Source organism: Cryptotermes secundus, unplaced genomic scaffold (genome assembly GCF_002891405.2).
Source record: "Cryptotermes secundus unplaced genomic scaffold, Csec_1.0 scaffold635, whole genome shotgun sequence".
Taxonomy (NCBI): Eukaryota; Metazoa; Arthropoda; class Insecta; order Blattodea; family Kalotermitidae; genus Cryptotermes; species Cryptotermes secundus.
The window spans coordinates 1,219,673-1,247,028 of record NW_019733328.1 but is presented as its reverse complement, the minus strand read 5'-3'; the positions used below and the strand labels follow the sequence as shown (position 1 = coordinate 1,247,028).

General features: G+C 38.8%; 1 protein-coding gene across 3 annotated transcripts; it reads left to right on the top strand.

Moving 5' to 3' along the window:
- LOC111868033 (protein SPT2 homolog) lies at positions 1 to 24,297 on the top strand. Of its 3 annotated transcripts, XM_023858374.2 has the most exons (7): positions 1 to 173; positions 690 to 830; positions 9,314 to 9,449; positions 13,753 to 13,916; positions 14,378 to 15,983; positions 21,854 to 21,977; positions 23,948 to 24,297. In XM_023858374.2, exons 1-7 carry the CDS (start codon positions 114 to 116, stop codon positions 24,123 to 24,125), a joined length of 2,409 nt encoding a protein of 802 aa, XP_023714142.1. In that variant the 5' UTR covers positions 1 to 113; the 3' UTR covers positions 24,126 to 24,297. The 3 variants fall into 3 exon arrangements, with proteins under 3 accessions (XP_023714142.1, XP_033608796.1, XP_023714143.1); XM_033752905.1 differs by lacking the exons at positions 1 to 173; positions 690 to 830 and having other exon boundaries at positions 9,445 to 9,465; XM_023858375.2 differs by lacking the exons at positions 1 to 173; positions 690 to 830; positions 9,314 to 9,449 and adding an exon at positions 12,439 to 12,678.
- The last annotated feature ends 3,059 nt before the right edge of the window (positions 24,298 to 27,356 follow it).

Genomic DNA, 27,356 nt, shown 5'->3' with positions numbered 1-27,356 from the left:
AATGACGACATGTTCGAGAATATGGCTGTGTCTGGTACACGTTATAGAGTTTTAATTTCATGACTTAGATGGGTTAAATAATGATTTAATGCCAGTATTCTTATTGGTATAATATGGATTTTGGTTCATTGTTGTATGCTGCAAAGAAGAATGAGAATTCTGCCAAAAAGGAGGTGAGAATTCGTATCGTCAGTTTGGTAGACATTCAGGCCTGTAACATTGCGTAAATTTGTGGGTGCATATTAGGTTGTCGAACTGACACGTATAATGAAATAACATTTAAACACGAATATCGCCTACATTATATGATTCCCCCTTTTCATGTTGTAATTATTTAATATCGTATGCTTTTTGGCATACGTTTACAGGTGTTCGTATTTATTAAATTTCATGAACAACCTACGCACGGGCATGCAGCTACTACATATATAATTCTCTATGAATATACTTTAAATAAATGGATATATTATGTATTTTGAAAAAAAGAAACAGCTTTTGGCCTTCATATGAAGTTTACTTAAAATGTTAGACTTTAAAATGGGACACATGTTACGAACTACAATTTTTGCCTTCTTGACTTGTGTGCAGTGATATTAAACTTTACAGGCATGCATGGCCACGGTTCTATATTTAACTTATTGATTAACAAATGTATTTACTAATTATATTACTGGTCATTTTTCTTGTAGGTTAAGTGTTATAAGTCAACATTTGATCCACCAAAGAAAGAGCAAAAGTCAAAAGCTCTTTCAGCAAACATCCAGAAGTTTTTGGCAAGAAAAGAAGAAGAAGAAAGGCAGAAGGTTATTGAAGCCCAGAAAAAGAAGGATGTAAGTTTTGTTATGCTGTGTGAATTTTCAGTTTTTGAAATGTGATCTTTTGGTCCTGCTTTAATGAGCACAAGGGACTGTTTTCCTTGTAGAAAATGAGTGGTCCTTCTCTAAGTGATATGGCGTTGCAGATACAACTGGGATATTTTGTCTTATTGCCCACAGTGCCCTATAACTTTATGTCATAATTTCAGTAAGTTATTCTGGAAGCTGTTCTGAAGAAAAATGTTTTGTTAACAAGAGTATGTTCTCAACAATTTTAAGGGGGGGTGGGAGTGATAAGTTTCTGTTATACTAAGGTATTTTTTTTAACAACTACCAACTTTACAGTCTTAAACTATATATGGTTTTCCATATCTTTTGATTTTTTTGTAGTAATACACTTGTAAACTGATTTTTTTTCCAAATGACTAGTTTTTAAACAGTTTTGATAAAAAAATGTAGTACCATCTTGACTTTGTTACATTCAGTAATATTATTATCTTCATAAAGAGTAGTATAACTGTTGATATAAATTTCATGCATCTATGATGTGTAGTTTCTGAGAAAACAGTATCTATGTCTTTAAAACTTTGCAGGACAGTGGCTGAAAAAATAAAATGCCTTAAGTCACAGCAAAACAAATGAAAATCACAGTAGTTAACAGTGCTGTCAATGCAGAAATTTCTCTACCCAGTGGAGATATTCCCTTGAACCCCTGCAATTAAAAGTACAGTGTTCATTGCCATGTGTTATATAATTGAAATGGGAGTTTGCTGCCAGCTGTCACTTGGCATTTAATTGAATCAGTTCTTAATGGCGTTCTGTGAGGGTTTAGTGTAAAAAGAACTTTATATTACAGGTGTGCCATAAATTGCTGACAGTTTTATAAATGAAATAACTTTTGAAACCAAAGTTGAAAAGTTTATTAACACAGGCAGATACATTGCCATTTCCATTGATAATTTGTTTAAGCTTTATTGTTTGAATACAATACCTTCAAGATGACCTCCGTGTTGTTCAACACAGTCTTGCTGTCGAGACAGCCTGGATGCCATGTCATAGGATTTAATTAGGGATTCCTTGAATGCACTCCTAAATTCACTCTTTCAAGTCATCAGTATTGGTAGGATGTGTCATACACTTTGCTTTTGATGTATATTGCCAAAGAAAGTAATCTGCTGCTGAAAGATGATGTGAGTGAGCAGGCCAGTTGATGTCCTTGAAACAAGAAATGAGTCTACCTGGAAACATATCCATGAGAACTGCCGTGGAAATCTGTGCTGAGTGAGTAGTTGCTCTGTCTTGTTGAAACTGCAGTGAATTGAGCTGACAAAGATTTAACTTGTTTCACATAAATGTTTACAACATGCTTGTATACCACTCAGCTGTTACAGTTTGTGCCTCATCCTCAAAGAAACAGAGCAGTAATTCCACCAGAAGAAATTGCACACCACAGTGTCACTTTCACACTATGTAGTGGGTGCTGGTGATGATCACAGGTTGTATGCAACCCAAAACTGACAGTTTTGTTTATTCACGTAACCTGACGTGTGGAAATGTTGACATCGGTAATGAGTTCACAGTGTTGTGATTTTTGTTCACCAAGAGCATCCAAGAATTGATTGTGAAACTGAAATTTTTTCACCTTGCCCTAAGTTCCTGTGAAACTTGGATTTGTAAGGATAGCAATCCAAATTTTTGTGCAGAATTCACAGAATGCTACTGTCCTTTAAACCAAGAGCATGAACTTGCTGTCAATCTGACGCGTGGACTTGGCAACATGGCTTCTCGTAATTGTTCTGCATTGTCAGGTGTATGCACTGAACATTGATATCCATGACATTTACTGTCCTTCACCAATAGTCCTTGATGCCATTTCAGTTGGAAGCTAAGCTGCATAGCTGTAATTGGCTCTGTTCTAGTAAACAGTTCCGCAGCCACAGTGCAGTGTTGCACTGACCAGCACTCCGTCTGATTGAAACTCCAAAGAGCATATTACATGATGACTGTTAGTATGGAAGCATGGCATACTGGGAAAGATACTGTCAGATATTTCTGGTGGAACCCTTATCATAAATCATATTGTTGAATACCATAATTACCAAAAACCACAAAATTGATATTTTTTATGTAAACCATCTAACCCCTCAAATCTATGGGTATATGAAATGTAGCTTAACGTTTTTTTTATTGCTAGTGGGGTGGGACTAAGTCCCTTGTACTGGGGCCGCTTCTGGGCTATTGTACCAGCCCAAGATGATAGGTGAGGGTGATTGTGGAGCAATTGGTGGAATGAAGATTGGCAGGGGAAATCAAAGTATTCGGAGAAAACCTGCCCCAGCGCCACTTTGTCCACCACAAATCCCACTTTACCAGACCTGGGATCGAACCTGGGCCGCTGCGGTGGGAAGCCAGCGACTAACCGCTTGAGCTATGGCGTGTCCCTAGCTTAACTTGAAAGAGTTTACTACTAAAAAATAATTTTTATAGTGAAAAATTTAAAATGTTACATTGTACACTTTACTAATACTAACATTAAAGTAACTGCTCAAAATGTCTACTGTCAGCGTGGATGCACAGCCTGATTTGTTTCACTGAGGAACATATAACCTTACAAAGAACTGCAGTGTAAGTAATGTCTGTTGGCATCAGAAATTTGCTGAAATAGTTCATTTATGTTTTTCAAATGTTTCCATACTTGATAAACTGAGGGGCTGGGATCAAAGTTCATTGAGAGGTTCTGGGCTCAATTCCCGGCACTACCAGATATTCTGAGAAGTAATGGGTCTGGAATGGGGTCCACTCAGCCTCGTGTTGATAATTGAGGAGCTGTTTCAAGGAAATAGTGGCTCTGGTCTAGGAAACCGAGATTAACAGCCGTGGGGATCTTTTGCACTGACCACATGACATCCTCTATCTACAAAAGTTGGAACTGACAAGTGGTGGTTGCTCAGTCGGTGTAGTTTTTTTTTGTTTGTATTTAATTTAGTAGCTAAGCAGCTGTTTAGGTTCTGAAGAAGTACTCTAGTTTATTTGTTTGTTTTTGTTTTAGTGTTCCATCATGATGGTAATACATCTACATTTGTGTTCACATAGTGAATGTTCTTTTATAAGTATCAAACATAAATGCCACCTATCAGATGTCACAAGCTGTCCATGTGTGCTACACTTCAAATACATGTAGCTCCAAAACCACTGAGAATGGGACCTTTGTTAATATAATAGTTTGTATTCAGAATGACCTGAGGAGTCACTTGAGGTTATAAAGTTATGGGGACAACCTGTGTATCAGAAATAGGCAAGGTAACTTTGGTGCTGATATTGCAGGATAATGTCTCATTGAAAGCAGGAAATTTCTGCAAAACATTTTTTCCATTTCTATAAATTCTCCATAAAAATATCAGTATAAGTGTGAAGTATAATCATATAAGACTGAACCACACTATATGATTTTTCTATTCATACATATTGCCAGATTCAGGTCTTGCACTTAGATTGTCCTCAGTTTTCTTATTGCTATTTTCTAGACGGAAGTTTATAATTATTCCCTGAGTGTTTTTCTTCATGAGTCCACCAGTACACCATTATTATTTTTCAGTGGTTTTTACATGATTGCAAGCTTTCACTTGCGCTTTCTTGTGTCATTCTCTAAGCTTTTTGTGTAATTCTTTTAATGATGATGGAGAAAGAGCTTAAACCTTATGATATATTCCAGATTCATTCTGTAGAATTTGAATGATAGTTGGATCCTTTTTTATGCATGAAGTTATCAACATGTATGTAATGTTCAGAATGAGATGTCTTAGTAGCCCCTTGTTATAATCTGTACTCCACATCACTGTGATAGTCTTCTGAGCTTTAGTCTAAAATTAATTCCACCCTGTGAGTGATCTGTCCCCTCACAATATGAAAAACTATAGCTTTTTGTCATGCAGTGCTGTTCACCACATCTGTCAACACTTTATTGTGGTATACTCAGTGCTTGAGGTGGAATGAAAATAGAACTGGGATGGTTTTCCCAAAAAAAGGTATTGTACATTGCATTTACTGCCAAAGAAGTAACGGGATGCTTTTAAGCCATTTAGAAAAGAACCGGGATGCCATCCCGCCCCACCTCAAGCCCTGGGTATACTAGTTCAGAAATACAGTCTGTGGCAAATACAACTGTGTCATAACTTTAATTTGTTACAGCAATTATTTTCTTATATTTTTCAGATCAGAATTCCAAACATTTCACAATTTTCTGGGAAATATATCTTTTTGTTGTAATTTTAATGTTTGTTTTCACAAAGTTATAGGGTTTTACTGAGTATGAATTTCTTCTTCCAGTTCTTGTTGATCTAAAAACTTCTCTGATTACAAACACTTATCTCTTTAATCTTGCATGCTGAATTTTACAAGTGGTTATAACATCTCCTTTGCTTTATTCTGAATGTACACAGCCACTTTTTGTATTTATAACATAGTTTACAGTCTCTAAAGTAAAAAAAGTAAAGCTATCCCTGTAACAGGCCATGAAGGCCCATAGGGTTGTGAGATGTTGAGGGTCCCACATTATCTAGACAGTCAGCTCAAAGATGGCGGTAAGGTTGTCAGCCTTATGCGCTGGCCGCCCTTTACCCCCAAGAATATTCCTGGTACTCATTTCTTTTAGAGGCTGAGTAGATCCCAGGGCCATAGTATGCCTGGAAGGATTATGTCAATTGATAAAAATCCAATGACCTCATTGGGACCTGAACCCGCGACCTTCTGGCTTGAAGTGTAGTGTCTCAACCAACTACGTTACTGCCTGACCCAGTTTACAGTCTCTATAGCTCTTGCAATTGTTTCCTGCAAATGTATAACATTACTTTCACTGTGTTTCTCATCAGTAGAAAAAGTTAATGATGTTATAAGGTGAAATTTTTCCTGTGCTTAGTTAATTAAACACCATGCTATGAAGATGTATGAAGGAGTGGAGGTATACTTTCACCTTTGTTGAACTTAGCACCAGGTGAAAATGAGTGGTCAGCTTCACACCCCAGCCACGTTACGTCTAGGGAAAGAGCCTCTGGAACCCATTGCATTTGATGCTGGGTTGACCCTAGGGCTGGTCTTGATTCTGTGGAGTAGAAAAGAATCCTTATCCTTGCCTGAAATTGAACCCTGGCCGTTCACCCCATCGCTGTACTTCCTTAGCTATCCAAGCTTCTTTCTGATGATATAAGTGATTCTTTTCTCTTCCAATTGAACTACTTCTTGTGGCACTTTTGTGTAGGGGTACGCGGTAGCGTAGTGGTTAAGGTACTGTGCTACAAGCTGGAAGGTCACGGGTTGAAGTTCCGATGAGGTCATTGGATTTTCCTTGGGAGTGAAGCGCGGCCGGCGCGTAAGGCTGACAACCTTAGTTGGTTATTGGTTATTGTTAGTCGTGTAGTTTATGTAAACTACACAGCTAACAATAAGAACATACAATCAAGAGAAATAAACGACATCTTCCACCATAAGGAGGAAAATAACATGACCCAATGTTGGCTCACGATATTTTAACATAACTAATTTTTTACATACAAAAGAAATTTTAATACAATTTTAAATACATAGGGAAGCTATTGTATGGAAAAGTGAACATCATATCGCGTGCAGTGGGAAATCCCAATCAGAATACCCAGCAAATGCGCTTAAAAGAAACAGCATCATACGTAAATCTACACTTCAAGAAGTGTCGTCGTGAATGCTTAAGGCAAACAACAAACTAACTGTGATATTAACAAAAATTTATATAGTGAGCATTATTCGTAGCCTAAGTGCATATTGTTAAAACAACTTATGTGACAGTGTGTCCTGATCGTAGTGGTGCACCTCTGAGGATGATTGTTTTGAATCAAAACATGTAAGGTGAAATAAAGACTGAAGTGTTGTAAACTTGTATGTCACACTGGACTGAAAATTATCCACTTTGTAATTGATAGTGTGACGGACCAGAATGAGACAAATCAAATTCTATCCATATGTGCTTGTTATATAGCACATTTGGTTGCGGTGTAGCCAGATGGCGATGGTGAATAAATTGGGGGGTAATGCATGTGATACCTGACTCCACTGGAAAATGTTTTCCATCTTCATCCTTTCAGTCTGTAGACCGGGGATGGGTAACTGTTTTCTTTGAATATTAGAGTTAATTTTACCGACCACACAACACGTTTTTTATTTACTGTCGCACTACATGTTTCGACCTCAAGAGGTCATCCTCAGGTGTACGAACACAGTTGCACAATCACACGCAATCACATTCGTTTTTCCACTTATTTTTGATCCTGTATCCTGTATTTAAATTTTAAATTTTAACTTTTAAAATTTGTATTTTTAACTTATATTTTATAAGAAGAACTTGACACATATTATTTGAGCGTGGACCTAAACAGGATACAGGATCAAAAATAAGTGGAAAAACGAATGTGATTGCGTGTGATTGTGCAACTGTGTTCGTACACCTGAGGATGACCTCTTGAGGTCGAAACATGTAGTAAGAAAGTAAATAAAAAACGTGTTGTGTGGTCGGTAAAATTAACTCTAATATTCATTAAAATACACAACAGGATGCAACAAACAATTAAATAAAAAAAAACTGTTTTCTTTCATGGCCAAATTCTTCTCTGTCTAATGGCCACTTTAAGATCTTTTGTTGGGTTATTTTACAATGAATGTATCAGCTTTAAAGCTGTGTGTAATATTGATTGAAGACTGAATACCGAATAGCCAAATTATTATTTGTGATTTTTGTACTTAGCTTATTAATGGGTCACCCAAGTAAGTTGCCAGTTGAAGTTAATTTGAAAAGACAACCCCCAAAATATAACATAGACGATTTTTAAATATATTTTCAAAAACTAAATCAGTTGCTTAACACTTTGTCAACTTTTTGGTGGCAATCTGAGTGTAGGATTTGGATCTTGTTTTTACAAATAAATTTCTGAGGTTACAATATGGCACATAACATAGTGGTAAATTTTGAAGCTATTTGGAGCACATAAATACCATTTTTTCAATTTACCTAGTCCTTCCAGCTGCACTATGGCCCTGGGGTTGACTCAGCCTCTCAAAGCAGTAAGTACCAGGAATCTTCATGGGGGTTAAAGGGTGGCTGGCTGAGAACCTCACTGCCATCTGTGAGCTGACTGTCTAGAAAATGTGGGAGCCTAGACGTCTCAGTACCCTATGGGCCTTCACGGCCTGTTACAGGGATAGCTTTTAAATATCATGATCTGGAAACTGGCCTTGTGTGCAAGTGCGAACATATTTTTAAAAACAGTTTCTCTATTACAGATTTTATAAAAAAATAAAATATCTGATTTGAATATGAAATTGTAAAAATTATGAGTAAGTGAAAATAAAAAAAAAATTACATAAAGTGATTTCTGAATGTGCATTGCAGATGTTAAACATTTAAATTCAGGTGTGATGTCTGGTGATAGAAGTGAATGGAGTAAGATTTTTATATGGTTCCATTGTGTTGACTTCTTAAGCTTGTTTAATAAGAAAGCTTATTGAAAATGCAAATGCAGTCACACATGCATGAACAGCAGCCATCTTTTTAGATTAGCATAGCTTTTTTTATTTTTTCTTAAATTGACTTGTACATTGATGGTCAATAAATTCAGGTTGTAAATTTAATTCATCATCCTCATGTGTAGCTTCAGAATGTTCTGTGTCCTAAGCACAAAATCTAAAAGTCTGACTCTAAATGACTGTTGTGTTGGTCTGTGTGACGGGCATAGCAAGTAACATTTAGTACCCTGTATTGGTGAAATAATGGTAATGTCATTCAAAACCTCTAGCATCATTATAGAATTCAGTTAGCGATTGGTAATTCATTATTTGGTTCATTCAAATTTTCACAAATATCTATTAATATCAGCTTGTATGTCCAGTTTGCACATTTTCTGTAACAAGGAAAACATTAGTATGTTTGAATAATGGTAGGAATTGTTGCAGCAATGTACCTCTGCAAAGCTTATGTGATACTCAGGATACCATGAAGATTAGTGATGGGCTATGGACTGATGGCTCAGGTTTGATTCCTAGCATGGAAAAGGGATTTTTTTCTACTCCACAACATCCAGACTGGCTCTGGAACCCACCCAGCCTCTTTCCCAGTGGGTACTAGGGGATTTTTCCCCAGGGGTAAAGCAGGCGGGGCTTCAAGGTGATGTCTCACCTTCATCTAGTGCCGAGGTCAATAATGGTAGAGCTATATGTCTGCTTCCCCATTTGTGTTCATGATGTTGTGCATAATTAATTTAGCACAGGGCCAACTTGACCTTTACCATGAAGCTTGAAGTAGCTCATTCCTACAAAACGTCAGTACCTACCAGACTACACAGTGTCACATCCCAGCAGTCACCTCAAAATCTCACATGACTTGGAGATGAACATTCCTTTAAAGGGAGGAATATTAAGTTATATATTGAATGAGATGGGTTGCTGTTGCCCTGATAATGTAATATACTGATTTTTTTAAGGAATTGCTGGCACTGCGGTCTCAGGATGGCAAAGCAAAGAAGAGGGTTGCAGCTATGCTTAAGCGCACAAAAGCTGCCAACAAAGCAGCCATTGAAGATGCTGTTGATAATGAGAACACTGCCGTAACGTTAGGAGGTGAGGGCATTTCTATGTAAGCACTGAGTGACTTCACTTGTCTATGTAGGATATTTACAGAACAGTCAATCAATTGTTTTACTGTCTTTATATGTGACCACTAGAGGCAAGTTGACCAGAAATCAGATACTTTTTGGAGAACGATATGTGTATACTAAAACCGCATATATAGACTCAATTTTCTTATGTGTGCTGCATATGTTATAATGTTAGGCGGTAAGTGGGAGCTTAAACAAATCTGTTTTAGAGATTGAAACCCCCCCCCAAATATTATAACGACAGAGTCCTATCCTCTGGGATTAACACTGTGTAGTCTGTTGGAAATTAACCAACATTTCTCAGGATCATGTTGATTCCATCTTCAGGGTCAAAGGGTAAGCCAAGAAAGATACCACTATGAAGCAAGTAGCAAGCTCTGTGACATGTTTCTCCGAAATGTTGGTTGACTTTCAATGGACTACATGGTGTTATACCCCAGAAGGTACAACTCTTCATAACTACAGCTCTGAGAACCTCAAATCCTGCACTTTATAGTGACAGCTGTGAAAAATATAAGGCTGATATTGGATAGCCAGTGCTCCTAGATGGTAATTCACAGATGATACTGTCAGATAAACTGAAATTGAAGAAAGACTGGAGGAAACATGCATTATTATTAAAAAAATACTTTAATTACCATATTACTTCAAATTTAAGGCCATCCAGTTTTTGAATGTGTACAATATTATAAGAAATATAAGAAATANAAAAAAATACTTTAATTACCATATTACTTCAAATTTAAGGCCATCCTGATTTTGAATGTGTGCTTGAGGAAAACATTAGGAAGGTACATATTACTCAAATTTGATGCAGCTCAATTTTTCAATGGGAAACAATGTGTAAAATGTGCATATTCTATTTGAAGTGATATGGTAGTTAAGTAATGGAAGAACATAAGTGAAGGGTAAGCATACATTTAATAAACCTAAAGAATTAACACTTTCACTTCATTTGGCTCCACAAAAATGTGAAATTTTCTGTGAGCAATAATTACAAACAAACATTTTGTATTTTATTTTATTACCAGCAGCACACCACTGATGGTGCCCATAATCCAGTGATCACTAGAACAGTCTTCCTGTTATTGTACAGAGCAGTAGATGCACTCCTTATTGGCATTGTGCTTGTCATCAGTTGAAAGAGGAGGTTCATCTGAATCTTCTGAGTTCAAAGAACATGTCATTGATGATTTTTTGTTTCTGGGTGCCACTGGAAAGAGCAGCTTTTTCAGCTTTCATCAGGCCTTGGATTTCTCTTGTAGCATCCTTGAAAGCCCTCCTATTTTGTGCCTTTTGTTTGTGAGTTCTGCTTGGTATGGTGGGAGGGTGCGGAAGGATGAATATGAAAAGGACTAATAGTTTCTTCAGTTTCTTGGTGCTTTTATCATATTGTCATGTGTAGGGTGGTACGCATGATGAAAATAATGGGTTCTAGGTCTGATGATTGGATTTATTAACACCTTGGTTACAAGTTCTTTCTTAATTACATTTAGTGCAGTGCTCTCACTGTTTCTGCACTTTGTAATTCACTGATACACACACACACACACACACACACTAGTCCTCTCCTGGTAATGCAATTGAAACACAAGAATTAGTACTTCCAATCACTCCAAAGATTACATATGAATAAATTCTTGTAATCACAATTAAAGTCTTTACAGGTTGACTTCAACTACAAACTTTCCATGGTTGTCTCCTACCGAGAACTGACTCACTGAACTACAGAACTACTCCTTATATAGGCTCATCATGGACCACTCACAGAAAACACATCAACTGCTCAGCGACAGATATCATGTATTTCTGTCAGGCGTGTCTAGTCATGCATTGCCTAGCAGTGGACGCCCTACTGTTGTGCATTCATTGCTGTATAAAAGATTATTAACGCCGTCCAGTGTGATTGATGTTTTTTTTTAATCTTTTATCCTTTACATGTTTTGGTCGGAGTGACTATCTTCAGAAGGACATTATCAATACATAGAGAAACTACTGGGGGCACGCTGTAGTGTAGTTGGTTGAGGCACTATGCTACAAGCCGGAAGGTCGCGGGTTCAAGTCCCAGTGGGGTGTCATTGGATTTTTTCCAATTGACCTAATCCTTCCAGCCGCACTATGGCCCTGGGGTTGACTCAGCCTCTAACAGAAATGAGTACCAGGAATATTCTTGGAATATTCTTGGGGGTAAAGAGTGGCTGGCGCGTAGGGCTGACAACCTTACCACCATCTATGAGCCGATTTTTTTTAGAAAATGTGGGAACCTCAACATCTCACAACCCTATGGGCCTCCATGGCCTGTTACAGGGATACCTTTGCTTTTTTTTTTATGGAAACTACTATTACAATGTCATTGGTCATTATCATTACATACAGACGCTACAATTACAATGTCATAAATATAAAATATCCTTTAACAATTACTATGAAGTGCCTGAATTTGTTAAAACATTTATAAATTATTATATTTAGTCTCTTTACAAAATATGAATCAAGTTATATTGATTGCTGTGATATGTGTTTGCCAGTCTGTTACCTAGCAATACCTTGAGCAGATTCATTACAGTATCATTTGGCCAATTGGCAGGCTGTAATGCTCTTCAGTCACTAGCATATTGAAGGACAGAATGCAATAAACACATTGACAGATGATATCCATTAATCTTGCTCTTAACATGTGCTTAACCCATTTAACCTTCAGCCAGTAAATGGTAATATCCCTCAATGAATATATATCCAATTTCTGTTGACTAATGAAGGGTGTAGTGTTGATAAGTAAGAACTTTGTATAGAATTCTCAGAGAAATAATTTTCATTCAATACTCCCTTACCAAATCTATCACTTCCAAGATCTGGTATGAGTAAGTATCAAACTGTCCCATCAGCTTGACTGTTTTGATGAAATGCCACATCCAGTCAGTGGATATATAGAGTTGTATCCAGTGGCTCAGGTTGTTGCAGCCCCTGAAAGTAGTGAGAGATTAGATCCCTTATTCTTGGGTGATAAATGTTGTCTTTCTTAAGTAACATAAACTTGTACTCCTGTAATAAAATGCATTGTAGCTCATTAGATTGTGATCTCCTCAGGTGTTATCATATAGCATGGGGTTACCACTACCAGAACACTCATCATTTGTAGTATGATCAGTCATGTTCTTTTCTACTGCCATTGCTCACCAACTTCAAGTCTGGTATGTAGAAGAACATTTCAGAGTTTCTTTCCATCCATATGCTATTCTATGGCAGGACTGCTCATGTATTCGTTTTAGAATAGCAGCTGAGCATGTTCATTGAATATTAACTAACTCCTGCAGAATAGTCGCTGGCTTCCCACTGTGGTGGCATGGGTTCGATTCCAGGTCTGGTAAAGTGGGATTTGTGGTGGACAAAGTGGCGCTGGGGCGGGTTTTCTCTGAGTACTTCGGTTTCCCCTGCCATTTTTCATTCCACCAAATTCTCCATCATGGTGGCCAATTAGTGGCCGCCGTGTCGAGTGGACCCAGTTGGACTCCACCCCCCCACTAAGCGAAAAACTCCCACAGAACAGAAGCCATCTTGAGAAGCTAATTGTTGGCCAGATTGTCAAGAAATTGCTCACCTTTTATGGAGCCTGAAGATTCATTGCTGTGTTGAAAATGGCTCACCACTGGACCCTTGTCTTTCCATCTATGCCTAAGTCTCCTGAGTGGTCTACTCCCACCTCTCCCATGTACGATACATATTGCTGTTATCAATTTTATCACCATAATAATGCTTGGTGAGGCAAATAACACTAACAACATATAATCAAAAATAAATACTGCATTTGCATGTAGTGTGTGTTTTCTCTGTATTATAATTTAAAACTACAATAGTCTGTACAACTTGCAAGATGTATAAATATAATTGAAATACGGCACTCACATAGTAATGGTGACCCGAGTAACTTCAGAGCTTTACACCATGTTGTCTGCAGCAAGCATATCTGTGAGAACAAAACTCAAAGCCTAAATTTACAAGGCTTTTAGATACTGTTTTTAAAAACAAAAAGCTTGCTTAACCATTTCAAAATGGAACAAAAATCCTAATATTTTAAAGTTTTCCCATGTTTAACCTTCAATTTGATTGGTCCCAAGTCAATAATCACAGTGTTAAATTATCTCCACTCAAGATTTTCCTCAGATTATTGTTCAAATTCTTTGCTTCCAGAAGGAAGTTTAAATGTGAGTTTTACTGTACATGAGTTCCTGTGTTCTGAGTGTTCTCATGAGCAATTATTTGCACAGGTTTGGCACAGCCTGATGAAGATGATTATGGCTATGTATCACAGGAAGCATCGGCATTTTACGACAAGCTCATGGAAAAGTATACTTCCACTCCTTCTGAGGAACCAAAATTCTCCAAGAAATCTTTTCTAAAGTCCAGTGCTGCAGATTTAAATAATACCAAGGTATGCTTGGAAAGTATTATAATGTGTGTGTCTTTATCAGTTTACAATATTTTCAAGCTCTAGTGATAGTGAGAGTAGTCGATACGTCACAGATATGTGAGATGTGATGTCCACTGTATGGGGTGTTAGATGTACACAGTATTTTGCAAATTGAAACTAGTGTCATCTTCACATGATTCTTTACTGTTACATGATTTAATTTTATGCATCGTATATTCTTGTGGGAGTGACTGGTCGAATCTGGGACCCTTTAGCATGCTATTCAATAGAGCACCTCAGATCACCTGGTTGACTGATGTCAGTAGTGATGTTTTTTTTAAGTTGTAATTGGGATGTTGCATAACTCACTCAGTTTTATGTTCAGTCAGAAAGCATGTTTATAATTCATGGAAGTAGTTATCTGAATTATGAGCAGTTCTTCTCACTATCATTGTAGCTTGATTCTATGCTCCTGCCCTTAGGATCGAGTAAGGATGGCTCTACTAAGACAGGAAGAAGAAGAGTTGATGCCACATAAACGCAAAAGAAAAACGAAAGAAGAAAAACTTAAGGAAACAGAAAGTGTAGATAGAAGCCAAAATGAGTCAGATTATGGAAAAACAAAAGAATGTGAAGAAGAGATGCCAGAGAAATTTGTCAAACCTCGTCGTCCCCCTCCACAACCACAAATGGACTTCCTCAATTTGCTTAAGATGGCAGAGAAAAAGCAATTTGAACCAGTTAAAATTGTGTCAAAAGTGAAAGAAGAGGATGAGAGACCTATGACTAAAAAGCAACGTGCAGAATACATGAAAGAAAAGGAATGGCGGTTGAGGAAAGAAGGAAAGCTTCCACCATTAACAGCTTCAAAGCAAGTGACAATCCAGTCTCAGAGAAACAGTCTCTCCCAGTCTTCAGAGGAAAGAAGCAGAACTCAGAAGAGCAGTCTCAGTGCAGCAGATTCAGGGAGTGGTCCAAGAAGTAATCAACATGCAGTAGATAGAATTAGAGATCAAAGAAGCAGTCAGTTGTCATTGGATGGACAGAGAGAACAGACAGGAAGTCAGCCTTCAGGATATGGTATCAAGGACCAAATTAATGGTCGATTTTCAGATCAGAGAACTGGCCGACCTTCTGGAGACATAAATAGAGATCAGAGGAACCGCCGGCCACTGGAAGGGAACAGGCCCCCGAAGAGTAACCGATCTTCAGAGGATGGTAACTTCAGCATTCCAAAATGTCCAAAAGTGAACAGCTCCAGTAGAATTGATAAACATGAAAAATCACCACACAGGATTCCAAAACTGAGTGATAGCAGTAGCAGAAGTGTGAAACTGCAAGGGAACTCTGATAGTAAAGTTGGCAAGGAAAGGAGTAGAGATATATCAGGAAAATTGCCTGTTAAAAACAGTCACACTTCTAGTGCCTTTGGACAAGGTAGTGCAAATAGGAACAGTCCTGAAGAAAGAAAAGATACTAGCATTAATAGTAGCAGTAGTGGTAATAGTAAGAACTATAATTTATCAGGTTACAGTAAGAAGTTGCAAGAGAGCCTCTTGGCCAATCTACAGGAGAAAGGAAGGAGTGGTAAACTATCAGAAGCAAACAAGTTCCTTGTACCAGGAGCCCCAACTTCAAAATATCCAAAGAATTGTGATTCTGGATCATTTAACATGAGCAGAGAAGCAAAGCAACAGTCAAAATTCACAAGAAGCAGTGAGTCGAAAGATGTGATGAAAGAAGGTTCCTTAATAAGAAGTTCTGCAAAGCCATTTACCTCTTCACATAAAATAAATGAAACATCTCGTGGAGTGTTATCCTCAAAATCTCAGGAGTCTTCAGTAAGAAGTAAGCCTGGCCATGAAATTCCAACCAGAGATGCAAGAAAAGCAGTTCAAATACCATCCAAGGATGTCAAGCAGAGGCAGTTTCCACTCTCAGATGCCAAGACATGTCAGTCGCCACCTGCATGTGTTAAGCCAAGACAGTTCCCATCTGCAAATGTCAAGCCAAGACAGTTCCCACCTGCAGATATCAAGCCAAGACCGTTTCCGCCTGCAGATGTAAGGTTAAAACTCCCATCAAAACGTGAGTGCAACTTGTTGATTGATTCTTAGGCAGGTTATCTGCTGTCCCATATGCAAAAGTCACAGTGAATGGGGAGAAATGATGATAGTCTTGAAGCATGTGCAACCTGTTAGGACCAAGTAAAACTGTAGCTGGTGCCCCTTATCTCACTTTTAACAGTTTAAGTCTTATTCCAATAAACAGATGCAGAAACACCCAAATTCATGAACATAAACTTTGCCTCAGATGGGGCTTTGAAGCAGACTTCAGGATTGTCACTCAGTTTTACCCATTAAGAATGAGAAAGAGAGACATAACTTGAGCATGTTTCTCATTATTGCCACTAGAGGAATTCAGAATTTACCATAGTTGCTAACACTTTTTACAGAATTGTTCTTTAGATGAAGAAATGCAAATAACTTAAATGTATATTTCCTTGAGAGACAGAATTTTGACTGCAACATTTTCCTTCCCTGTGAATATTAAACAAAATATTCTTTTGACCATTATAGAAACTTTATGTTGGACTGATTGTATAAGTAGTACTTTGGACATTGTCCATCATCTTAAGCATACTTAAATTCACATCATCATCAGGTGTGAGTGAGTGAAGGATCATATGGATTTAGGCTGGTTGGAGAGAGCCAATCTTAGTCACTGAGGAAGTTCTAAGGTGTGTGCGTGCATGTGTTCATGCACATGTGAACATATTCTGCTGCCACATAATATTGCCTGCAGGAGACAGAAGTACAAGCAAGAATAAGATTGGTATATATATATATATATATGCTGAGCTACAGGTTTAGGCAGTTGCTAATCAGTTACTTCCTATCTCATAGCAAGGGGAGCCATATGGTGCTGACATTTATGCTTGGCTTGCTGATCACCCATTCTCCTGTTTTGGTGAAAACAATTTCATTCAGTTTCCTGATGGTTGTTTTCCTTTTTGCATATTACTGGTATTTCTGTATATACCTGAGAAAATGGACAAGTCCAGCATAATATTTATATTATGAGGGAACCATTGTCAGAAGCCTTTAGAGCAGTGGTTATTAACTTTACTGCAACATGCACAACTTTGTTTCTCAAAATATGGTCTTATCAAATACTGTCAGTTCTTTAAACCTAAATAAATGTTTTCTTTGTATATTGCAGTAATTGTTAAAAAATGTATAATAATAATAAATATTGTCATGTGCTAAGTAACTAGGCATGGGATTTGGATTGGTAGTTGGATTCATTGGACTCTTGAAACTTATAACTAAAAGCAACTATAGCGAGGTTGCTATTCACACACTGCTCTTTACTACAGCACACACTAAGTCTTCTTAGTCTGTTGTGTCTTCACTGAATGTTGCTTGGTAATAGCTTTGACCACATAGATTCCTTGGCTTCCATGGTCATTGCGTCCTGTGTTTGCTGGCTGGTGCTTATCTCACACCGACTCTTCATGGCCACAACTACTGACCATTGACTCCTAGCCACATCTGACCTCCACTGGCTACTGTTGTCTAGCACTTGCTTCCACCTCATTTGTGGACTGCTAACCACTCTCTACTCGACTGACTCTTTGTCGGTTTCAGCTCTCCAGATAGCCTCAACATGGACCAAACAGAGAATACTGCTTCCCACAATTCCTCTTTTGGTGCATGCATAAGTGTTGCTATGCTGAAATGGTGTTTACTGTGCCATAACCTAGCAACAGGCATCTTCTCTGATTATCTATTCCAGCTTCATGTCACAGTATATATGATTGATGAAACAAGTTAGTTGTACTTATGTGCCCTTGCTTAATTTGTGTTTTTGATGATTTACCTTCTAAAAAAATTTGCATGTTTTGCACCCCTAGAAAGGGCATCTCACACCCCCAAGGGGTGTATGCATTTCACAGAACCGCTGCTTTAGAGGATCATCATATACTTTGACCATCAAGTGGCAGCACTGGTTGGCCAGTACTGTATATTGTCATGTGTTTCAGTGACTGAGATGTAGGTTTGGATTGGTAATTCGTTTTATTAATAACATACAGGTTGTAACTACAATTAATTGTTACACTGTTGCTGCTTTACACAATCAAATCTTACACAATGTACAATCACTCCACACTAATGTTTTCAGTCTATCCTCACTAGTCTTCATGGGTTTATAACATGGGAGCTATAACAGTCTCACTGAATCACACACTCCAAATATTACACATAAATAAGGTCTTCTAATCACACGTTAAGTCTTCACAAGGCAACCTCCTGTACTCTTAGTTCCAATTAGTTCTGTTCGCATGCTTCCGCCGCTACTATTCACTCGTAACTGCCCTGAACTGACTTTGCATCTGAATTCACTTCTCTTATAAGCACTCTGCACAGACCATGCATAGTGTAGACCACACAGAGTACAAGTTATGTGATATCCAACTGGTCAGTCCATTGGTGCGCTGACTGTCACCTAGCAGTGAGCTATAAACATTGCTATTGTTGCGTAATGGACTCTGTTTACAGAGCTGTTGCCTGGCAACTTGATCAAATCCGTTACAATATAACTACAAGGGTAAGTCAGTAAGTAAGTTACAAATGGATATATAACTTAAACAAATAAGAGTACTGATTTGAAAAATGCTTTTATTTCTCAACATAATCTCCCTGTACATTGAGGCACTTGTACCATCATTTCACAAGTCCCTGAAAACCAGCAGCATAAAATTCTTTGGGCTGCTGTTGGAACCAGGCGGTGACTTCCCTTTGTACAACTTCATTGTCAGGAAAATGTTCACCCGAAAGATGATGTTTAAGAGGGCTGAACAAATGCATTATGAGGTAGGCCATGCCATATGAACAACCAGTAGCAGTGGCTATAGTGTCTATAGCTACCTTTCTGTCTGCTCGGATTAAGTCTTCAACCCATTGCACATTTGCCTCTGTGGCAATCTCCGTTGGCTGGCAGACGCAGTGTTCGTCTTCGATATGTGTCCGCCCTTCAGAGAACTTCTGGACCCAATTGTAAACAGCTTGACTTGACAGGCACTTCTCACCGTAGATGGGAAGCGCTTCTTTGTGAATATTCTTTGATTCCATACCTTTTTCCCACAAAAATTGCACAATGGAGCGCTGCTCGAGGGTTGTACACTCACTTAGAGGCGCCACCATCTTGCAACTGCTCTTTCGCTTTTGTAAACATTGATTGTCTCATGTCGAATGTCATCAGTTGTCACCGGACTAATGCTGCCATCTAGTGGCAGTAGCCTCAAGTGCCTCATTCAAACATGTAGTACCTCACATCAATTTGTAACTTACTTATTGACTCACCCATGTATAATTTTTAGGTACACATTTTGTGCAGAATCCTGCCTTAGTCTGAATGCATTTCTGTAAGCATAATCTGGCACAATCTTCCTGATGGAAATATTTCATTATATGAAATGAATGTTTAACCTTTAACGTACGGACTTCAAATTGCCGTGAGCCCTCTGCGGCCGGAATTTAAATGGCCCTAAGTCTTTAACCTTACAGACTTAAAAAAAAAAAATACAAATTTTCCGTTCTGTGCAACATAGAAATACAAACTAAAAACAAACAATTTTCTACATATACACAAAAGAGCAATTTTTACCAATGAAAATTAACTGTGATTATTTTGCCATGAAATGCAAAATATATTCTTTATTATATATGTTATGAAATTCCAAAGGACTTACAAGTAGTTTTTTCTTCAACCTTGAGACATGGTCATATTGCATATTTAATCACACTATATACAATAATATTTTGTTAGACTGTAGGTGAGTTTGAACTGCGTCACTTCACAGTTAATGATACCTCACACTCTGACGTGCGTGTGCCACTTGTCAAAGAAGTCCCTGACACACAGCCCAACATCACAATTTTTTTACAATAGAAAATGGTGCTCCTGCTGTTCTTGTTTAGCGAACACACATGACATCTTTGTTTCCCTTTGGTTGGCCAGTGTGGTGAATGTTTCAGCTCCAGTCGACTCAGTTGGGCCCCAGATGAACTGTGCCTCCCCTGAGAAACGCCACTGACCGTGATAGTCGCCTTGTGCGATTGAAGAATCATATTGGGGGAGGGGGGGGGGGTTCCAGCTAAATCGAATAAATTATGTTGATTGACAAAGCGACACTCTCACCTGTTAGTAATACTTGCAAAATAGTGATGCAAAGTAATTCTAATACTAGTCGAAAAGAGTGCCAGTCCAACACTGATACCGAAAGTCACAGTGGCAAAGATGCCTTTTACTCACAAAGTAATACTGGCTCAGTGGGTTTATACCTCTTCCGAGACACAAAATAAAAATGATATATAAAGAAATATATGAGTCTGAAACTGACTTTTTAACTGATAAAGAAATATATGACAATCCAACACTGACTTCCTAACTGATAATTCGCTACTGAAAACCAATCCTTGAATACGTCACACTTCCTGGAAAGCTCTGGAAGCACTAAGAGCACAGATGAATATTTCCTCCTCAGTTCTCAAAACAAATCTGGGCTCTATTTGGCTGACCAGGTCATAAACGGTCATATACCAGTACCTGATAAATGATTCCATTGTTCAGAGTTAACAAATGAACCACTGAAATGGCCTTGTATGTGTTTGTTTTGGTTTCAAACACAAGATCAAACTGTCAGCACCTGTGTTATAACATTCAGCCACCAGAGGGGTGTTACTTGCTGTAGATATATATAATATTCCTCTGTTAAAGGTTAATTGTAGTCTATAGAAAGACTAGAATATTGTTTGTTTGGAATATAGAAATAGTTAGCTGTAGATTACAGTTGGTAGTAATCTTGAATAACAATTATTTACTTTGTAAATACTAAGAATGAAAGTTTCATTAAGGAATATGTTGTATCAGTAGGCCACTTCACATGCAGGCATACAGGGTGATTCAAAAGTCCTGTGACCAAACGCCAGAAGGTTCTTTGGGAGAAAATTTGGATCAGAAAATGTAAAAAGTTGCTTGAGTCATCATCCTTGTCAAGTTATCTTTTAGTCCATTCACATATACATTTGATTATTTACACTTAACATCCATACATATTGTGTTTAATTACTGTGAGTGAAGAGCAAAGGTTTCAAAGTAACTAGCTCTTCACAGTTTCAGTTGTACATTGTACTTAACTTAATGTATGATTATGTAGTGGGAACTCACATGCAGTTCTGAATCTTTCTTCATAAGAACTTATCAAAAGTTGTATTTCCTCACAAGTACCTGTAAAAGATACCTCCTCCAGTTTGCATACATGCTTTACAGCATCATCAGCTGTACTCACTGATAAGAGCCAGTTGTCTATGGTGGCCCATGTCTGTCACAGTTTACAGGGTGTGGTGGATCCAGTTGTCACCATCTTGTATATCTGTAGCATAAGCTTAAGCATTTTTTTTGTGTGTTCCCAAAAAGAAAAACCAAGCAAGTTCTGTCTTGTGACAATGAGAAGACTTCACCACGGGAACATATATAATCAGGACAGAGTTTGAAATGCCATAACTTTGAAACTGTTGAAAATCAGACAACTGTTTGTTTACACTTTCTGCTTCAAATTATCTCAACAATAATCTCCTAAAATTTGCCCAGAGGACTTTAAAACACTGCATATCTATTTAGCTGTGATTTGTTGATATTAGAAAATGTATAGGATTTTTAAAAATCATGCTGGCATGGGATAGAGTCCAGGTTATCAGAAACTGTCATATGTCTCCATTGTTCTGAAGTTCTTAAGTTCTTTACTCTGCATTCCTTCACCTGGAGAATTTTGTAGGTTTCATTGTCTTAGTGTGAATTATTGTATAGGTAGAAGTGTTTTGGATTAACAGAAGAACGTCAGTCGTTCTGTTTGTACTCAGCAATATTTATACATTGTTTCATTGTCTGTGTAGGTTACATTGAAGATTCTGATGAGGAATATGACCCTGAACTGGATGACTTCATTGATGACGGGCCAGATGAGTCAGAAGATGTCTCTAAGCACATAAAGGAGATCTTTGGATATGATAGATCAAGGTAATGGTCCTGTATAGTAACCTGTGTTTCATTATTAACCCAGTCTATAATTTTTGCTGGATGCATAAGTATTGAAAATTACTCACCATTGGGGGGGGGGACACAGTAGCATGGTTGAGGCACTATGCTACAAGCCGCAAGCTCGGCCTTAGTGTAAAATGCAGAACATTATGAGAAAGATGGACATTTGTCTGAGTTAATCATATATTTGAAGGGTATTGTCTTCTGAATTGTAAAACCATGAAGACTGATACACGTTCACAGCCATTTTGGAGGAACATGCACCTCCATGTTTAGTGTTAAAGAGCAAGGATATCAAGTAACCAGCAAGAAGCAGTCCCAGAAGATAGTGCTCATCATAGTTGCTGCCCTAAGAACCTCAGAACTAACATACAGTCAACTCTCGATTATCCGGGATAATGGTGGGCATGGAAATCATGATTAATCGAAAACCCGGTTAAGACAAATGTTATTAAAAGTAGTACTGTAGTAATACTGTACCTTCATAATACTATAGGCCTACCTGTATTTAAATTTACTCAACCTCATTTTTATGTCATCTCATGGCCTATTTAATACTTTTTTTAACATTATACTGAAGTGTGAATTACTTATTTCAATCACAGTGTTCAAAAACATCCAACACTTTTTACGAATATTCGCACTTAACACTTAAAGAAATTAATATTGTCGTTTGCTTTTTCACGGCATTTTCCTTTTTACGGATATCCGTACGAAGCCTACATAATATTAACTTGTCACTTAATGAACTGTTCTCCTCACTCTCAAGATAGTCTAGTAAGGATTCCAAATGATTAAGAGCAGCACCATGTGATATTTTCTTACTAGCAGCACTGTCCACCTCTTCCTCATTCTCACTTTCTTCCCACTCTTCTGGCTGCACCCCCCCTGAACTTACGGTTTCGTCACTGCTTAACATTTTGATCCCGGCTCACACGCGTTTCTGTTGAATACCTAACACAACATGCTTCCTTTTACCTTCTGACATTTTGCTAACACACTTGAAGATCGATACAAAGAGACCAACTGGGGCGGTGTATCTGTCCATGAAACTTTCCACAAATCCTTGCATTCTTTCACCCCTACCCTAGAACATTGTGTTAGCATAACGGGACCAAAGAATGCAGAGCTCGGTTCACACTAGTGCGAAAATAGTGTTACAACTCACCATGTGAAACAAAAGTGAATGAATATTAAACAACATATAAGCCTCAAAAAAGCCTCAGTAGCCCCGGTTAAGCCGCAAACTGGTTAATCTGCCCCGGATAATCGAGAGTTGACTGTAATAGGTTTTTTTGAACTGTAAAATATGTGAGGTTGTTATAATTTCTACAGTGATTTCTGTTTCATAGAACTTGTAATGCAGTAGCTACAGGCATATCTCCATTAACAGGATTCTGACCTGTTGCCAGGATACATTTATGGAACTATCACAGTGTGCGTGTTTTTAGCGTACTTTCCTTTGATACAACATGGACTGCATAGAGAATGAAAAAATGATGAGGGCGACACAGCAAGGTGATCTCATAAGCCTCCTAACAAAAATTAGGGGATACACAGATAGACAGACAGGGCCAGACATGGACCAATATGAAGGTGATATAAGCCTTTTAGTTTTTTAAAATAAGAAAAGTGGGCTAAAAAATAAAAGGAAGCTTTTAAGATCACCTTACTGTTTATCTGTGTATGCCCCCCTCCAATCATTGCTAGGCAGGAACTTGTTAAATACATTCCTGCATCAGTGAATACACACAATAATAGAAGAACTATTGGACACAGTGTTTTCTAAGCTGTCATGTTGTTTCAAATATTCAGTGTGTAATGAAAGGAAAGTAGGTGATATGATCTTCCCAGAACTTATTTATATGCAGATCAAAGTACTTGGATTCCCCCTGTTGTATGCACCAGATGGTGTGCTGTTTGCTGACAGAATCAAACATCTGTTACAGGTATAGAGAGATGGATGATGATGATGATGAATGTATGGAGTCGAGTTTCTCACAGCAGTTAAAAGAGGAATTTGTGAGCACCAAGATGGGAATTTTGGAAGATCTGGAAGACATAAAAATGGAGAAAAGAGCACTTGAAAGGAAGAAAAAATTGATGATGAAAAAGAAAAGAATATAACAGCAGGAGCAATTCATGGTGCAGATTATGTAAAATACCATATTTCCTAGTCCAAATATTCTTATTTGCCATCAGTGTGACTAGCTTATTTTGAAAGTATTGTAGCGTGTTTAGTTACTGAAGACGCCGTTCGGATTGTTAATTGGTTTCTTTAACAACCTACAAGTCGTAACTACAATTTATTATAACACTGTTGTGGGGTTTCACACTTTATAACCCTATTTGCAATAATCTCTTCACGCTCTCCTCAGTAGTCTACACATATTCACAGTACGAGAGCTATACAAGTCTCTCTGTATTACACACTCCCAATTACACAATTACACACGTGTCTGGTTTTCTTTCCGCGACTGCTGCTATACTTCAACTGTGTTGCTCCGGCTCACACACTAACTTTCGCTTACTGCTCATCTGGCATTTTATTCCGTTCGCTGTTGCCTGTTGCCTGTGTCAACAGCGGCGTTGCATGCCTCGTCACAATAAGAAGCAGTGCCACGTAGCCCGGGGGGGCGCTGACTCACCTGCTACGTCACTGTGGCCAGAGCTGCCACGTCACTGCTGGGGGAGGGAGGGGATGTCCTCCATAGTGCAACACATCACACTGCTCCCTCCTTAAGGCTATTCGGTGCCCTCCCGTGCCTTTTCTTCCAAGGATGTGCTTGCTGCCTCTCCTGTTGTTTCGGCTACTCCTTGTAGCTACTATTCTCTGGCCGTTACGTCCTCCACTCCCTTCTTATGGTTGCTCGTCTTGAGCAGCCCCATGATAAGGTGAGAGCCGGTCCAGGTGTACTATCAACAACCTCGACCTAGGGTTCTTCTGGATTCTGTATACCACATCATTTATCTGGGTTACTACCCTGTAAGGACCTTCCCACGATGCTTGTAGTTTCGGCAATTTCCCTTTCTTGCAGGTTGGGCGATAGATCCAAACTATGTCACCTTCGTCGTAACCTGCGGAGTTGGCCAGTTTATTGTACCGAGTTTTCATCCGGTCACTGGCGAGCTTCAGGTGTTGTCGGGCATAATTGTGGATGTCGTGCAGATGATCCACCAAGTCTGCTGCATAATCGGTTGTGGGTAGTTCTTTCAAGTTTCCACTTAGTTGTGTTCTCATTTTTCAAAAATCAAATACTGGAATGCTTTCACATTAACCTGACACACATTATGGCATTTAAGCTTACCATTTGTTGATTCTTCTGTTTTGTCTGCAATTTACATATCCAGTGTTTCCAGATCGGATCTAGGTGGCATCACACCAGCAGGTGAATATACATTTTTCTTGTAATCTTCACCGCAAAGAGGGTGAAATGTCTTTCCATCTATTCTTACTGCTCCAAGCAGTTGCCATTCTTCTTCATCATTAAAGATTTTTTGAATCTATCATGACACATTATGCAAATCTCATCATCAGGATTCTCTCCTTCAGAAACACTGGGAACATCTTCAACCTTCGTGTCTGCCACGTTTGCAGCCCTCTGCCACTCAAACCAGCATGGTCCTGCTTCCTCTGAGTCTTCAATCTCCTCATACTGCATCCAGTCTGAGACACTAAAATACCATCCTCTACTCTGATTGGCACCACTGTCCTTCAGACGCCTGTTCTGACGGAAATGCCAATCCAGATGTTGGCGGCATTTGATACGTTCCTCTGCAGGGAAACGAACACCACAGGAACTACACGGAATTCCAGAGTGCAGCAGTGCCACTAAACCAGGCTGACTGAAGTCCACAGGTTTTATAGAATTAGCCTCTTCTTTGTTTTTACAATCTGCATTAGCTTTTCCACGTGGAAGAATCCCTGCTGTCACCAGCCTCTCATACAACTCTGTCACATTCATCTCAGCAGGAGGGACTGGGATGCTGCTCACCTGAGTCAGTGGTGCTGGACGAGGCTGACTGAAGTCTACAGGTTTTATAGAATTAGCCTCTTCTTTGTTTTTACAATCTGCATCAGCTTTTCCACATGGAAGAATCCCTGCTGTCACCAGCCTCTCATACAACTCCGTCACATTCATCTCAGCAGGAGGGACTGGGATCCTGCTCACCTGAGTCAGTGGTGCTGGACCACATGGTCTATGTCTTTTCCTCTCCTTTTCAGACGAATCCCGTATTCTTTTTACTCCAAAACATCTTTTCTGTCCTCGTCCACTAGAAAGTGACTAAAACCTCTCTACATCACCTTTAAACCATGCATGATGTCTTTGCTAGTTAATTCCACCATAACTGTTAAGTGTTTTAAATTCTGGTCCCAATATTTCATTAAACGGGTAACCATATTGTTGGCTTGGGCCTGGATGACTGCCGAAATGAACTTGATGTCTCCAGCAATGACCACATGGCATGTCAGGATGTCCACCAATCAACTGCAAAGGCCCATGCTGAAATTTTGTTGGCCTGGGGGACTGAAGAGGCCATGACACTGTGGCAGTTGGATTCCTGAGCTTATAAACCACTGCGAATTGCTCAGTGTCACCAAATCGGGCATCCATTGTGGAACCACTTCTTTACCAATTCAGCAGAAACTGCTGCCTAAACAGTCACCTCGAACAATTTCAAGAGATCTCGAATGAATTCGAATAGTCAGTACGCTAGCAACTCTAATGACTGGTACAACTGAAACAAGACCTTGGCGACCTCGGCTAACCACTACTGGCGTCTGTCAACACACTGCCTCTGTCAGCTTCCACTTGCTTCGGTCAACACAACTATCCTGCTCGGTCCTCAGCTGGTTTCTGTCTTGTCCAACCGGGCCTGGAACTTGCGTTTGGCTATGTCAATTGCTGCGCAGGTTTCATTATAGTTTTTCATCAGGTTTTCCTGGAGTGTATTTGTCCGCGCACAGAGAGACACTTCCACTGACTGTAGGTCTCTTTGTGTTTTTTCAGTTCTTTCAATCAGCTCCTTAAGCTGTACGTCTGTTCTGGCTTGGTTGACGTCCTCATCTTCTCCATCATTTCTTTCAGTTCTCTTCGCTCGGCCTATCATCCTCCAATTGGGCTAGGAGTTCCTTGTGGCTGAGCTCCGCTTTTTCTTGGTTGGCGTCTAATCTTGCCAGAAATCTTCTCTGTCTTTTTTTCTATTGGCCTCCCTTTCGTCCTTCTCGGCCTTCCTATCGGCGTCTAATTTTGCCAGCATGATATTTGCTTTTTCTTGATTGAATTCTAATTTCGCCAGGAAGTCCTCTTTGTCTTTCTTGTGACCTCTGCTGTCGCCTGGTTGGTTCTAAATTCT